This window comes from Pongo pygmaeus, chromosome 10, assembly GCF_028885625.2.
Source record: "Pongo pygmaeus isolate AG05252 chromosome 10, NHGRI_mPonPyg2-v2.0_pri, whole genome shotgun sequence".
Taxonomy (NCBI): domain Eukaryota; kingdom Metazoa; phylum Chordata; class Mammalia; order Primates; family Hominidae; genus Pongo; species Pongo pygmaeus.
Genome location: NC_072383.2, coordinates 86,382,435 through 86,398,327, shown reverse-complemented (window position 1 = coordinate 86,398,327; position 15,893 = coordinate 86,382,435). Strand labels below are relative to the sequence as shown.

The 15,893-nt window shown below is 33.9% G+C and overlaps 1 protein-coding gene across 12 annotated transcripts in view; it reads left to right on the top strand.

Moving 5' to 3' along the window:
• CEP290 (centrosomal protein 290) overlaps positions 1 to 15,893 on the top strand; it is a 93,409-nt gene that overhangs the window by 42,951 nt on the left and 34,565 nt on the right. For all 12 annotated transcript variants that reach the window (XR_010122651.1, XR_010122650.1, XM_054442057.2 and 9 more), the window contains 10 exons: positions 2,413 to 2,524; positions 5,444 to 5,649; positions 6,584 to 6,735; positions 8,574 to 8,685; positions 9,933 to 10,388; positions 11,476 to 11,640; positions 12,916 to 13,023; positions 13,241 to 13,375; positions 14,563 to 14,829; positions 15,464 to 15,571. Coding sequence is in view for 10 of the 12 variants with exons in the window: in XM_054442057.2 (XP_054298032.1) it covers positions 2,413 to 2,524; positions 5,444 to 5,649; positions 6,584 to 6,735; positions 8,574 to 8,685; positions 9,933 to 10,388; positions 11,476 to 11,640; positions 12,916 to 13,023; positions 13,241 to 13,375; positions 14,563 to 14,829; positions 15,464 to 15,571 (1,821 nt within the window). In the remaining 2 variants the exon portion in view is untranslated. The remainder of the gene's footprint in view (positions 1 to 2,412; positions 2,525 to 5,443; positions 5,650 to 6,583; positions 6,736 to 8,573; positions 8,686 to 9,932; positions 10,389 to 11,475; positions 11,641 to 12,915; positions 13,024 to 13,240; positions 13,376 to 14,562; positions 14,830 to 15,463; positions 15,572 to 15,893) is intronic.

Below are 15,893 nucleotides of genomic sequence, written 5' to 3'. Positions count from 1 at the left end.
GAAAAAATAAAGGAACTTAAGATATATATTTATATCTCCAGCCTTTTTCCTCACAGCTCTATTCTGTTGTACAGAATTACCTGCTTTACAATTCCTGTGTTTCAAGGGGATCTCAAATTTAACGTGTCCACAATGAACTCCTGATTTCTGTTTCTCTCCTAGTCATTCCTATTTCAATATATGTTCAGTTACCTAACCAGTTAGTCAAGGCAGATACTTTAGAGTTATTCTGTAGTCATTCTTTTTCCCTACCATTTTTGTTTTCCAAATGTAATTTATATGTGTCTTCTTCATCCTCACAGCTCTAACCCTTGTCCAAACCAGCATCACCACTCATCTAGAGTTCCACAATGTCTTTCTGGCTAGTTTCCCTGATTTCTCTATTGACCTCTTTATTCTCCACAGTGCAGCCAGAATGATTGTTTAAAACTTCCTCCTTAAAATCTTTAAATTGTTTTCTTTTATACATTAAGTTAAATTCCAGTTCCTTGTCTTGGCATGCCATGCCCTGCCTGGTATGGCCCCTGATGGTCTCTCTAACTTCATGTTTTACTACTATTGACTCCTATTTTTGCTTACTCTGCTTGGGTGCTCCAAACCTCCAAATCTTTTCCTGCTCCAATCATTTCAATCATTTTTTCCTCTCAGATCTTATAGTATTCCAAATGCTTTCTTCCTTTGGAGCATCTGGGTTTACTAATAAATACTTCGTACCTCACAGTTCAGCTTAAATACCACTTATTTGGTGGTTAAGACATCCTTCAACCACTCTATCTAAATGTTCCCTTCTATTATTCACTGGCTCAGTACCCTGTTTTTATTTTCTTTCTAAATGTCAACTTTTTTTTTTTTTTTGAGTCAGGGTCTCACTCTGTTGCCCAGGCTCGACACAATCATAGCTCATTGCAGCCTTGCCCTCCTGGGATCAAGTAATTCTCCCACCTCAGCCTCCAAAATAGCTGGGATTACAGGTATGCATCACCATGCTCAGCTAATTTTTTGTATTTTTTTGTAGAGATTAGGTCTCACTTTGTTGCCCAGGGTGGTCTCAAACTCCTGGACTCAAGTGATTCTCCCACCTCAGCCTCCCAAAGTGCTGGGATTACAGGTGTGAGCCACTGCACCTGGCTGATACTGACTTTTTTTTTTTTTTTTTTTTGAGATGGAGTCTTGCTCTGTTGCCCAGGCTAGAGCGCAGTGGTGTGATCTCAGCTCACTGCAACCTCCGCCTCCCAGGTTAAAGGGATTCTTCTGCCTCAGTCTCCCGAGTAGCTAGGATTACAGGCAAGTGCCATCATGACCAGCTAATTTTTGTATTTTTAGCACTATGTTTAGTACTGTGCTGGCCAGACTTGTCTCGAACTCCTGACCTCAAGTGATCCACCCACCTAAGCTTCCCAAAGTGCTGGGATTACAGGTGTGAGGCACCGTAATCGGCCAACATTGACATTTTTAATAGACTTTTTGTTTGTTTACTTGCTTATTATCTGCTGCCTTCCACACTCTGGCGAAATCCTGCCACACACCCACACACACATAGGCACTGAATGGGCAGAACTCTAAAGGCCAGAATTTTATATTTCTTTTCACTATAAACATCGTCATCTGTCACTGATGGCACACTAGGATGCTCAGCAACTGTGTGCATGAAGGAAGTAAGCACTAGTTTGTGAAGGCTGCAAAACTCCTGAGAATTCCAAGAGTTTTGGCCAAAATGAATGTACAGCTTTAGTGGCAGAAGCTAATACTCAGAAATTGAGGCCGTATATTGGATACCACAGGAGTTGGATGATTATTTTAAAATAATATTTTACATTATATATATATATATGTGTGTATGTGTATTAGTCCGTTCTCATGCTGCATGAAGAAATACCTGAGACCGGGTAATTTATAAAGGAAAGAGGTTTAATTGACTCACAGTTCCACAGAGCTGGGGAGGCCTCAGAAAACTTAACAGTTATGGCAGAAGGGGAAGCAAACACATTCTTCTTCACATGGTGGCCGGAATTAGAAGAATGTGAGCTGAGCGAAGGGGAAAGCCCCTTATAAAACCATCAGACCTTGTGAGAACTTACTATCTTGAGAGTAGCATGGGGGAAACCACCCCCACGGTTCAATTACCTCCCACCAAGTCCCTCCCATGACATATGAGGATTATGGGAACTATGATTCAAGATGAGATTTGGGTAGGGACACAGCCAAACCATATCAGTATGTATATGTATACATGTATTATATATATATGTATGTGTTTGTATGCATACATGTATTATATATGGAGGAAATTCTAATTTTGTAAACTAGATTGTGAGTTTTAAGGCGATGTTATATAAAGTTAAAACAATGTCATTTTGTGGTATTGGTCTGAATTACAATGTAGTTTCTTAGTGATATTTTTCCTTTATTCAGTGTGAAAACGTCTCCTTAAAAGAACAAGTGGAATCTATAAATAAAGAACTGGAGATTACCAAGGAAAAACTTCACACTATTGAACAAGCCTGGGAACAAGAAACTAAATTAGGTAAGTTTTACGACTCTGATAATATAAAGTGATTAACATCTAATAATGAATATTTCTTATTTAAAGTTCCTTTTTTATACTAGATTAAAAGGAAGTATTTTGACTAAAAAAAGAAAGAACTTTCTGCCTAATAGTTTAACTTAGGCAGATGAATAATCCTGTACTTAACCCCACCAAAGTTTAGTTTTCAGTCCTTAAGTTAGATTTGTTTCTAATGAAATCATATATGTTAAAAATTTATGACTAAGTATTAGCTACTTTGAACCATTTAACAATTAAAACTGATGATATTTTATTAATGGTATAAGTTCTTTCACTGAGTGCAAGTTATGTTAGTTATGTATCACTTGATATTTTTAAATTAAAAGATACCAGGAAACAGCAAAGAAAATTTGAAAAGAAGTTGTATTTCTCATAGTTTTACTACTATATTACTGTATATTTGTGCTTCTATATGCTTACATATTTTATATATTTTAAATTATTATAAACATTGTTCTATACTGTATTTAGATAGTAATATCAAAAATATTTTTGTGGCCGGGTGCAGTGGCTCACACCTGTAATCCCAGCACTTTGGAGGCTGAGGAGAGCAGATCACCTGGGATCAGGAGTTCGAGACCAGCCTGGCCAACATGGCAAAACCCCATCTCTACTAAAAGTACAAAAATTAGCCGGGCGTGATGGCAGGTGCCTGTAATCCCATCTACTCAGGAGGCTGAGGCAGGAGAATTGCTTGAACCTAGGAGTCGGAGGTTGCAGTGAGCCAAGATCATGCCACAGCACTCCAGCCTAGGCAATAAGAGTGAGACTCCATCTCAAAAAAAAAAAAAATTATTTTATTCGTCATACTTATAAATACTTATACAATATCCTGCTGTGTTTGAGTGATTAAATCACTAGCTTTTTATATTTTTGCTATTGCTTATAGTGCCACAGTGAACATTTTCATGTATATCTAACAGAGATATTACTGTCTCAGAAGGTATTGAAATCTTTGTTGCTCTCATTAGAGTTTTCCATATTAATTTTTCAAATAGTTATCCTAGTTTATAAGATTTTCATAATTTTATCTCATATATTGTGCTTCATAATTTTCAAATAAATTTGCTGCTTTCGCTAATATATTTTCATGTATTTGTCTCCTAGACCTTAGAGCTATTCAAGGTTTTTATTACTAAATAGAGCTGTTCTCTTAAATTGATAATGAGATACTTGGTTTAGAGAAGCCTAACATTGGGAAATCTTACAGAAGCTACTTTTAGAAATGTAATTTTTAGCTCAATAAGAGATTAAATATGAATTGACTTTTGTGTAGTATTTACATGGAAGAAGGTACCATTTAAATGAAGACATAAGAGAGTATTACGTACAATTTTAGTAGGTTCTTTTTATTTTATCATCTTTATTTTTAATAAATGCTAAATTCCCTACAGAAATTCTTTAATTTTTATGTATCTTAATCTCTTTCATATATGGATTTATATCACCGAAGTTTTAAGAATGTTTCCCTATTCCCTGTTGCCCTTATATCTTTGTTTAAAAATGTCACATCATTAGCTTTTTTTCATCTAGGAATTTGTTAGTGTTGGGCTGTTGTGCTCTACCCTCTCTTTAAGAAAACTCCAAACCCAAGAACATACAAGATGGCTAATCTGCTTCAGCCCTTGTAATGTGCTTTTCTCTTCTTATCAGAGTTTAGCACAATACAGAATGGAAAGGACTCCTTTATATATTGGTATTTATTGCAGTATTTTTCTATATGGTGCCTAAGGTTACTTGAATGAGTCTTTATTCCATAATGAACTGATTTACTAATGCTTTTAGCATCTGTTAGTGATCCATTATTGTTAGTTACTTGATTACTGCTTGCAACAGCTATTCTAAAATAATACATTTTAAAGATAAATACAGAACATAATGAAGTACTTTTTAAAACTGAGATAGAGACCAATTTTTTTTTCAGGAAATGTATATTACTTTGAGAAAACTCAGTTATAAAACTTGTACTTATGAAGCTGGAAAAACAGGAGGGGGCATTATTGGTATTGTAAAAGGCTGTTTACAAAGTGAGTTGCTGCTTAGTTTTTTTAAGTAATTGGCTACCCTAAGCACATCAGTTTTAAGTTGCTGAAAAGCAAAACACTCTACCAAATTTTGTTTTTTTTCTAGACCATGTTTACAAAGCAAAAGTATGTTTTCTTCCCCCTCCTCAAAAAATGACACTCCTATGACTAATGACACTCCTATGCGATGCCTTTTTATGGTAAATTGAGGCTTTTAGTTCTCTTTCCATTTAGCCACAGACTTTTGTGTCCAAAGACAAGCTACATAACTGCGTATATAAGATTAAGGCATAACCACTAATAAAAGAATGTAAAATATTTGATATTAGTTCTGTACAAAGACCAAATAATACTCATGATTAGACAAGATTATATTTGGTAGAATCTATACATCATATGGCTTCAGATTTTACTTTTCAGCTTGGCTCTGAGAGACTAAAAATCAAGTCATTGCACTTATATTCGCAAAGTCACGTTGATTTACTGCATTGCTTCTCATACAGTTTATCTCCTTTCAGTAAAATGTTTACTTGCCATTTTTAAAATTTCTCATATGTGACACTTCTACACTTAAGTCCTTTATGTTGTTAGTTCCACAATTCTGTGAGGAATAGGTTTTTTTTTTTAATCATTTGATTGATGAAGAACATTAAGTTCCCCAGAGATAAAATGGTACAGGCATCACACAGGCAGGAAGTAACAGAGCTAGGATTAGAGTCCAGGTCTGACGGAATTCAGAAAGCTAATGTGCTTTCCATGAAACTATAATGCTTTCTAATATACAGCATCTAAAATATCTGAGATAATTTTAATGTAAACAGCATGAGCTTGACTTAAATATTATTGCATATAGGTAATGAATCTAGCATGGATAAGGCAAAGAAATCAATAACCAACAGTGACATTGTTTCCATTTCAAAAAAAATAACTATGCTGGAAATGAAGGAATTAAATGAAAGGCAGCGGGCTGAACATTGTCAAAAAATGTATGAACACTTACGGACTTCATTAAAGCAAATGGAGGAACGTAATTTTGAATTGGAAACCAAATTTGCTGAGGTTTGATATTATAAGTTTTATCATACAATTATAGAATAAAGAATTAGTTTTGGTAGACATTGTATTATTAAGAGGTTTGTTTGGATCTCTGAAATAGCTTATTAATATAGTGCCTATGTTTCATGTAATAAATAAAAGATTTAAATCTGAATCGTTTAAAAGGAAAGCAGATATTTCTGTAAGTTCTTGTTTCTCACCAATGTTATATTATTAAATTTAATGTATGAAATGTTATTTACTAAACAATGGAATTGCCTTTCACCACCATCCCTTCGTTTAACAAATATTTATTCATTGCCTATTACATGTCAGACCCTGTGTTGGGACTGGCAGTATAGCAAGAAACAAAATAGACAATAATCTCTACTTTCAGGGACTTTACATTCTAATTGGGGGTTTTATATATTTTTGATGTGGTCAGAATCATTAAACTGTGTGGCAGTAAATATAGTTTGCAAGTATTTAACAATTTATGATTAAACACTACTCTTACAGTGTTTGCTTACCTTGAGATTTAATATATTTTCAAAGCATTTATATCATTTTTGTTTTAACTATGTCACTAAATCTATATGAGTAAGATTTTATTAACTCATTTGGATTTATTTATAGATGATATAATTGAAGTAAAATGTAATGAGCAGATTGCATTCTAAGCAAAGTAAGAATATTACAAGTTCAGATATTATTAGATAATGAGTTGCCTAATAAAAATGACTTTTGGTGGATTGGAATATAACCAGAGTTTCCATAATTTGTTTCTGATTCTTTCATATTTTTCACCCTCCTTCAGTCTGCTCTTAACACTTCACACTCAATATAATATGTGGACTAAGGCCAAGTAAAGAGGATTGCAGTACTTTAAAAGCTAAATTACAAAGAAAACCTCACCAAAAATGGATGTATCTGAACATTTTTTGTTACATTTCCTTAGCTTACCAAAATCAATTTGGATGCACAGAAAGTGGAACAGATGTTAAGAGATGAATTAGCTGATAGTGTGAGCAAGGCAGTAAGTGATGCTGATAGGCAACGGATTCTAGAATTAGAGAAGAATGAAATGGAACTAAAAGTTGAAGTGTCAAAGTAAGTGCATATAAACATTTTAGTCGTTTGACTAGATGTATCTTCTTTAATTTGTCTTTAAGAAACCCAATTACAAGTATACAATTCTTAGTAGTAATTGATACTGATTTCTTTTTGTAAGAACAGGATTAAGTAATATTAAGATCGGTTTTAACAGGGTTAAATAATAATATTGATGAGAATAATATTGTTAGAGAGGAAGTGATCTCTCAAGATTTGCATTTTTTAGAGTTCAGGAATATTATTTCAGAAAGGTCCAGTTCCTCCACATACTGATTTTTTGGGGAAGGGGTGATGGAGGAGGAATGGTTGTTTATTGTATTTAAACTTAAGTTTCTTCATTTTAATAAGGGAGTAATAGTACCTCTTCTACCTGTTTCATAAGGTTGCTGTAATAATATAATAAAAAATTCAGATTTTGATTTAGTTTACATTTATCGGGCATCTACTATGTACTAGTCACTGTGCAAGGTATTAAACATATATTGACTTGTACAATTATACTTAACCTTGAGGTTATATTTTTGTTTTCATTTTACATGAAGAAATATGCCCAGCTAGTTTAGAACACAAAATATATATAAGGAGTAAATACTGCGTGCTGGCTGGGTGTGGTGACGTGCTCCTGTAGCCCCAGCTACCCAGGAGGCAGAGGCAGGAGAATCGCTTGATTCCGGGAGGTGGAGGTTGCAGTGAGCCGAGATCGCGCCGCTGCACTCCAGCCTGGTGACAGAGCAAGACTCCGTCAAAAAAACAAACAAACAAATAAAAACAAAACAAAAAAACCGTGTGCCAGCTATATGCTGTATTTTCATTCTCTTTTGTAATTAGGTGATATTTCAGTAGAAAAGTATAAGGAGCACTTAGTTAATCTGTCAAGCATAAATAGTAAAAATATTTTATGGCCTACTCATAAAAATATAACCATTCCTTTGGAGCCTTGATAGTTCTCTTGGGAATATCAGTTTTTGACATCTTTTTTCACTATGAAAGACCCTTTTTTTTTTTTTAAATTTGATCCTTTCTTCTCATGGACCTCTTTTGATATAAACTAACATATCATTCATTTTAATCATATTTTGTTAATCATGCAACTGGCAATGAGAGCCTCTGATCAGTATGAGGAAACCTGCCTTATCTGTAACACTGAACTAAAATTATTCTAACCCAAAGCAAAGAAACTTTACATTTTGCTTTGCCTGTATTAGCTTATCACAGTATTCATGAGGGAATTTGAAGGACTTATTACCATTAGGCTCTTTTTTTTTTTTTGTAATTTTATTAAATGCATGTTTTGTTTCTTTTCACATTTCTGATAACTTGTAGATTAAAACAAATCAACACATACATTAATCCATCTAAGGATCCTAGAAATTTCACATTTCTGTGTTCTTAACTGTGTGATGGTCTTAGATAAATGTACTAAATACCTTATCCTAGCATATTCCAAATTATGACAATAAATGTTTTATGGAAAAAAGTGTGGGAACAGAAGTTCTTTGGCTGTATACATCTGGAAAATACTATATAGTAAGTATGATTTGAGATAATTATATATGATAGAACCTCTGAGAGCACTGAATATATGTTAGGAATATTCAAGAGGGAGGAGAGATGTTGGGAATGAAGTGTTTTTTTTTATATAGCAAACATGATAACCTCTCATGGAATTATGTTTCATGAAACAGTTTAGGAAATCTTGTTTTAATATTTCATACAAAGAAGAGATAGATGCTGAAAACGAATGGCTTTTTGGAAAAGGGTCTAGAAATTTTGAATTTTGGCATTTACTTAGAAAGTGTACTTAATTGTTCCTGAAATACCTTATCATTTCCTAGACTGAGAGAGATTTCTGATATTGCCAGAAGGCAAGTTGAAATTTTGAATACACAACAACAATCTAGGGAAAAGGAAGTAGAGTCCCTCAGAATGCAACTGCTAGACTATCAGGTATGTGCAGTATTGGCTCTTCTGTATAGAATCCACTTTTTTTCCTAAATTTACATTAGATGTTGGGAGCAGGATATGTTATACTTTTTGTTGGTTTGTTTCGAGATAGGGTCTCATTCTGTTGCCCAGGGTGGAGTGCAGTGGCACATTCAAGGCTCACTGCAGCCTTCACCACCTGGGCTCAGGTGATCCTCCCACCTCAGCCTCTTAGACAGCTGGGACTACAGGCACACGCCACCACACCTAATTTTTTTGCATTTTTTGTAGAGACAGGGTTTCACCACGTTGCCTAGGCTGGTCTCGAACTCCTGGGTTAAAACGATCTGCCCACCTTGACTTCCCAGAATGCTGGGATTACAGGTATGAGCCACCATGCTGGGCCATTGTTACATTTTTAATCAAAAGATATACCAACCAGAGGCTGTTATTCTTGTTAGTTGGAACCTGATTAGAAAGCTCTTTAATTTGAAATACTGTTCAGTAATCCAGTACAGCATTTAAATGCCTATAGATGAATTATGCTGCTGATCAAAATTAGGACGCTGAGAACTGTAGTTAGTAAATCTTTAATAAAAATATTTTCTCTTGTATTTATATGTAACTTTTTACATATTCTTACATTATGTATGTTGGGAATTATAAAAACATACACATTGTCCTAATCAGTATTGTGTTATTTGCAATGGAAGTTAAAAAAAACAGTAACAGTCAGGCACGGTGGCTCACTCCTGTAATCCCAGCACTCTGGGAGGCCAAGGCAGGCGGATCACGAGGTCAGGAGTTCGAGACCAGCCTGACCAATACGGTGAAACCCCGTCCCTACTAAAAATACAAAAATTAGCCAGGTGTGGTGGCACATGCCTGTAATCCCAGCTACTCAGGAGGCTGAGGCAGGAGAATCGCTTGAACCCGGGAGGCGGAGGTTGCAGTGAGCCGAAATCACACCATTGCATTGCACTCCAGCTTGGGTGACAGAGCGAGACTCTGTCTCAAAAAAGAAAAAAAAAAAACCAGTAACATACCCACTGTTATTCAGTTACATTTGGATTTTACGTTTGTTTGATTCTAGGTTTTTTTCTTTTACAATTCTTTGGTAATTATTTGTATTAAAGCAAAGTTACATTTTTGTAGATCTCATGTGCCACTGTGTTAAAACTTTGCTTAGTAAATTGTGATTTTTAAATCTGTGATAACTTTCATTGGAAAAATTTGAAACTTACTACAAATATATATTTTTCTGATATCAGGCACAGTCTGATGAAAAGGCGCTCATTGCCAAGTTGCACCAACATAATGTCTCTCTTCAACTGAGTGAGGCTACTGCTTTTGGTAAGTTGGAGTCAATTACATCTAAACTGCAGAAGATGGAGGCCTACAACTTGCGCTTAGAGCAGAAACTTGATGAAAAAGAACAGGCTCTCTATTATGCTCGTTTGGAGGGGAGAAACAGAGCAAAACATCTGCGCCAAACAATTCAGTCTCTACGACGACAGTTTAGTGGAGCTTTACCCTTGGCACAACAGGAAAAGTTCTCCAAAACAATGATTCAACTACAAAATGACAAACTTAAGATAATGCAAGAAATGAAAAATTCTCAACAAGAACATAGAAATATGGAGAACAAAACATTGGAGATGGAATTAAAATTAAAGGGCCTGGAAGAGTTAATAAGCACTTTAAAGGATACCAAAGGAGCCCAAAAGGTAAACATTTAAACTTGATTTTTTTTTTAAGAGACAGAGTCTTGATCTGTTTCCCAGACTGGAGTTCAGTGGTGCAGACATAGCTGGAACTCCTGGGCTCAAGTGATTCTCCAGCCTCAGTCTCCTGAGTAGTTGTAGCTGGGAGTACAGGTGCGCACCACCATACCTACGTAATTTTTAAAAATTTTTAAATTTTTTTGTAGAGATGAGGTCTCACTTTGTCACCCAGGCTGGCCTCGAACTCCTGGCTTCAAGTAATCCTCCTGCTTTGGTCTCTCGAAAGTGCTGAGATTACAGGCATGAGCCACCGTGCCCAGCCAATTTTAAATTCATTATCTTCAAAAGAGTTACATGATAATTTCTTAATATGTGCCTATATGAAAAATGCTTAAGATACAAATTCCAATTATTATTCATTAATTTAGATTTTATAACTTAGCAGTGTTGGCTATTTGAATGTCTATTATATGTAAAAATAAAATTAGGCTTTTCTAACCAAAGATTTTAGTGGGAATGTTCAGATTGTATAATAGCAAAGAATTTTAAATACTGTAGAAAAATTTATATTAATTAAACACTAATTATTATTCTTAAACATTGTAGTAGGTATCAGTTGATTTCTACTGTTCATAATTATTTTTGATCTGCAAGTAGTGGGCCCACATTTACTTTTTATTATGGTTTTATCTTCATTTAGAGAGAATTAAATGAAAAATAATTATCTTGCAACTACATCCTATTCTCTAGGCTAGAAACATTTAGGATTTCTGTTTTTGAAAGTAATATCAAAGTTCCAATGACCTGCTTATAGTCAGTGTTCAATAAACGTATAACAAATGAAAGTGAATATTAGTGATGTCCATTCCAACATAATTTGAAGATTTTTATTGTAAAATCCCACATATTTGTAGAAAAGTCTATGGAAATCCTAAATAAAATTTTGTCATGTAGCTTGACAAAAGATAACATTGTGTCTTATTTTATTTTAGAATGCCTATTACTTTCAATTAAAATCATTATCATCAATGGAGGAATGTTATTTGTTGATATAGCATTTACATTTGTGTATATAAATTGTAAATCTTAGGTAATCAACTGGCATATGAAAATAGAAGAACTTCGTCTTCAAGAACTTAAACTAAATCGGGAATTAGTCAAGGATAAAGAAGAAATAAAATATTTGAATAACATAATTTCTGAATATGAACGTACAATCAGCAGTCTTGAAGAAGAAATTGTGCAACAGAACAAGGTTTTATTTTATATTTATTTGTTTTTTTTTGTTTGTTTTTTTTTTTTGAGACAGAGCCTCACTTTGTTGCCAAGGCTGGAGTGCAGTGGTGCAATCTCGGCTCACTGCAAGCTCCACCTCCCGGGTTCACGCCATTCTCCTGCCTCAGCCTCCCGAGTAGCTGGGACTACAGGCACCCGCCACCGCGCCCGGCTAATTTTTTGTATTTTTAGTAGAGACGGGCTTTCACCGTGTTAGCCGGGATGGTCTCGATCTCCTGACCTCGTGATCCGCCCGCCTCGGCCTCCTAAAGTCCTGGGATTACAGGCATGAGCCCCTAAGATTTTAAACAAGAATATTGCACAAGTGACTATGTTATCCTTCTAATTAAGTGCATCTTCCATTACTAATTGATTATATAATAATTTGTTTTTTATTTTCTAAACTATTCTAAAAATTCATATTTATTTAGCTTTTATAACAGTAGTCTTAATCTTAAAAACAGCAATACATAAGCAACCTCATTTGGAGTTAATTTTTATTTTGATATTGGTTATTTGACTTTTCACAGTTCCACATTTCTACTGGCTCTCACTGATAGAGTAAGAAGGCAGCTTCTTATAGAATAAAGTATATGCTTCAGAGACAGATGAAATTCATCAAACATATGACTGTCTCAGAGATTGTTCCTTCTGCTTAAATTGTTCTTACCCTAGATACCTTTGGTATTTACACTTTCGGTGCCTGCAGGTCTTAGCTCAAATGTCTTACCTTATCAGTGTATCCTTCACCAGCCACCTAATATACAACAGTAATACTATCCAGATTCCCTAAATAGAGATTAATTAACTTAATTTTTCTCCAAAGCGCTTATAACCTTCTGATGTATTACATACTTACTTGTTTATTATTGACTGTCTTTCCTTCACCAGAATGTAAGTTCCATGGTGACACGGACTTGGTTTTGTTTACTGCCATGTTTGCATTGCCTAGAATGATGCTTGGCACATAATATATATCATCAAATATCTTTTGTATAGCTGGATGGAGGGATGGATGGATGGATGGATGGATGGATGGATGGAGAGATTGAAATCCTTACTTCACATCTGCCTTTCTCTGTGATCTTACACAAGTTACTTCACCCCTCTGAGTTTGTATTTCTTTCCATAAAAGGAAAATAATTACAGTTTCTTCAATGTGTTGTGAGGATTACATAAGAAAATATATATAAAATGCCTGTTATGTGCCTGATGTCTTTGTGTATGTGTCTGACACAAACTGTCTTTTTTTTAGTTTCATGAAGAAAGACAAATGGCCTGGGATCAAAGAGAAGTTGACCTGGAACGTCAACTAGACATTTTTGACCGTCAGCAAAATGAAATACTAAATGCGGCACAAAAGGTATGAATGATTAATCTTGTTTGTTACTCTGTAGCATAGTCTAGAGCGTTAACTCACAGAAATATTTCCTGTATCAGATGTAATTTTAATAGATGTTATATTGTATATTTAAAATATAAGAGGGGTTTAATCTATGTTTTATCATACAGCTGTAAAAATTAATAGTTACTCTCAATGCTGCAACTGCTTTTTTAAAAAACATACTATTTGTTAATAGTTTGAAGAAGCTACAGGATCAATCCCTGACCCTAGTTTGCCCCTTCCAAATCAACTTGAGGTCGCTCTAAGAAAAATTAAGGAGAACATTCGAATAATCCTAGAAACACGGGCAACTTGCAAATCACTAGAAGAGGTAATTAGAAGAATTTGCATTTTGATTAGTGTATTATTTGGTATGTTTGGGGGGCTTTCTAAATAATATTTCTTTATGAGGGCAATGCATAGAATGATGAATCTGTTGTTAATTTCACTGTTTTTCTATTCTCCTATAATGTTTCTAATAGCCAATAATGAACAGCAGATATAGTTAATTTGAATTCACTATTTAATTATTACTTGTTAACTTTAGGTACACTGAATATGAAAGGAAACAAAAAGTATTTAATTGTAGCTCTATGAGCAATATATTCTCTTATGTGATCTCTTTATTCTTATTTTTTGGTTTTATTTTGAAGTGCATGTTACATAATCTATGAATCAATTTTCAGTTCATTGCCTTTAATGCATGGTTAAAGGGTTGACAGCAAATTAGAAATTACTTTCTGTTTTAACCTAGATCTTGAATTTGATTAGTAGGTGATCAAATCTGTCATCTTCGTTAAATTTTTCAGAAAATAATGTAAACTGAATGTGATTTTCATTTTAGTTTTCATCTAAATATATTAACTGCAAATACACTTAAAAATATACGTAAAGAAGTTTTTTCAAGTAAAACTGTACATTTTTAATCAGTTCAGGAAACTTAGATTTTCTTCAGTAATTGTAATATTTGTCATTTATGTGAATTGCCATTGAATTACTTAATTTAAAATACCCACCTTAATCCTCTTGAAGAGTAAAAATATGTTTTTTTCTCTTTGTTTTAATAAGCTGCAGATTTTATAATAGTAATTTATTGACTTGGGCCTCTAAAATTCCAGTTTTGTACTTAACTGACTTACAGATTAGTCTCCTAATGCTCTGCTAGTCAATGGACCAAAATAAAAGAAAGAATTTATTACATATTCTTCCTAAATCTAGTACCACCATACATGTATAGTTCTAAACTGTAATATCTCAATAAAGTACCTTAATTAAATTTTATTTTCATCATAACAATGAAGTTTCTAACATATGTAATAGTCTTATAAATAAGCATGCAAATAACTGCTGTCAATTAGAATTAGTCAGTTTAACTTTATTAAGTATCAAATGGCTATTGTACATATGATGTGAAAAATAAAGTGAATTTTTTTTGGCTAATAACTAATCTAAAATTCAGATGAAGCATTTTAAAGGAAAAAAATACTTTAATGATTTATTATAATTTAATCGTTGCAGAAACTAAAAGAGAAAGAATCTGCTTTAAGGTTAGCAGAACAAAATATACTGTCAAGAGACAAAGTAATCAATGAACTGAGGCTTCGATTGCCTGCCACTGCAGAAAGAGAAAAGCTCATAGCTGAGCTAGGCAGAAAAGAGATGGAACCAAAATCTCACCACACGTTGAAAATTGCTCATCAAACCATTGCAAACATGCAAGCAAGGTTAAATCAAAAAGAAGAAGTATTAAAGAAGTATCAACGTCTTCTAGAAAAAGCCAGAGAGGTATTTTATTATATTATGAGTTATGCTGTTTTATGCATTAGTTTTTTTAAGCAAATGCTAAATATTATTTTACCCTAAAGTGGTATTTCTTTTCTTGCTTTCAAATGATTCTATTTAAGAATTGTTACTTGCATGTGATTGGATTGCACCTCTGTCAGTAAAACTGGAAGTTTGTGTACATGTATCTTTCTCTTACACACTGACTAAACCAGGAGTAGCTGTCATGGTGAAATCAAATGATTTTGAAAAATATTTTAATTGAGTTTATAGGTGAGGATTGAGGCAATAGGGTGGAATGAAATGCATCACACTGGTAATCAGTAGAAATCAGATTTGTTAGAACTGTGTGGGGGAGAGCTAACATTTAATTTTTTCTAGAAATAAGTTAAAAGATGATAGATACGTGTTATTCTAATGTTAAGAATAAATTATAAACTGAGGCTGGGCTTGTCAACTTGAACATTGTCTTGAGGGGACATGCATACCGGTCTACATACATACATACATGGAGATATTGTTTCTTCCTCATCTCAAAGGAATTTTAGAAGATTGAAGAGAAAATATATAAGGTCTTCAAAATGTGAATTTATTTTAATCACAATGTAAGATATAGTTTCGATTTTCTGTAAAACAGGAGCAAAGAGAAATTGTGAAGAAACATGAGGAAGACCTTCATATTCTTCATCACAGATTAGAACTACAGGCTGATAGTTCACTAAATAAATTCAAACAAACGGCTTGGGTAAGATTCTAAGAACTTTGTTCTGTTCTTTATTGATTTTTGAGACCATGTAAATTAAAATTCAGCTCTCTTCTTTTTTGGAATGGAAGTTACCCTTTTTGTTGCCGAAATAATCTTCTGAAAACATAGCTCTGATCATTCTTCCTCCTGTAGCTCACCATTGTTCACAAAATTATATTTATACTTCTTAGCCATATACTCAATCTTCTATGAACCTACCTGCCTTTCTTTTCAAATTCTACTCACTATGAGTTTACCTATATCTAACTGCCAGAGTTCAGCTCATATTTGCCTCTTTTGACCATTCTGTTCCATATGTATG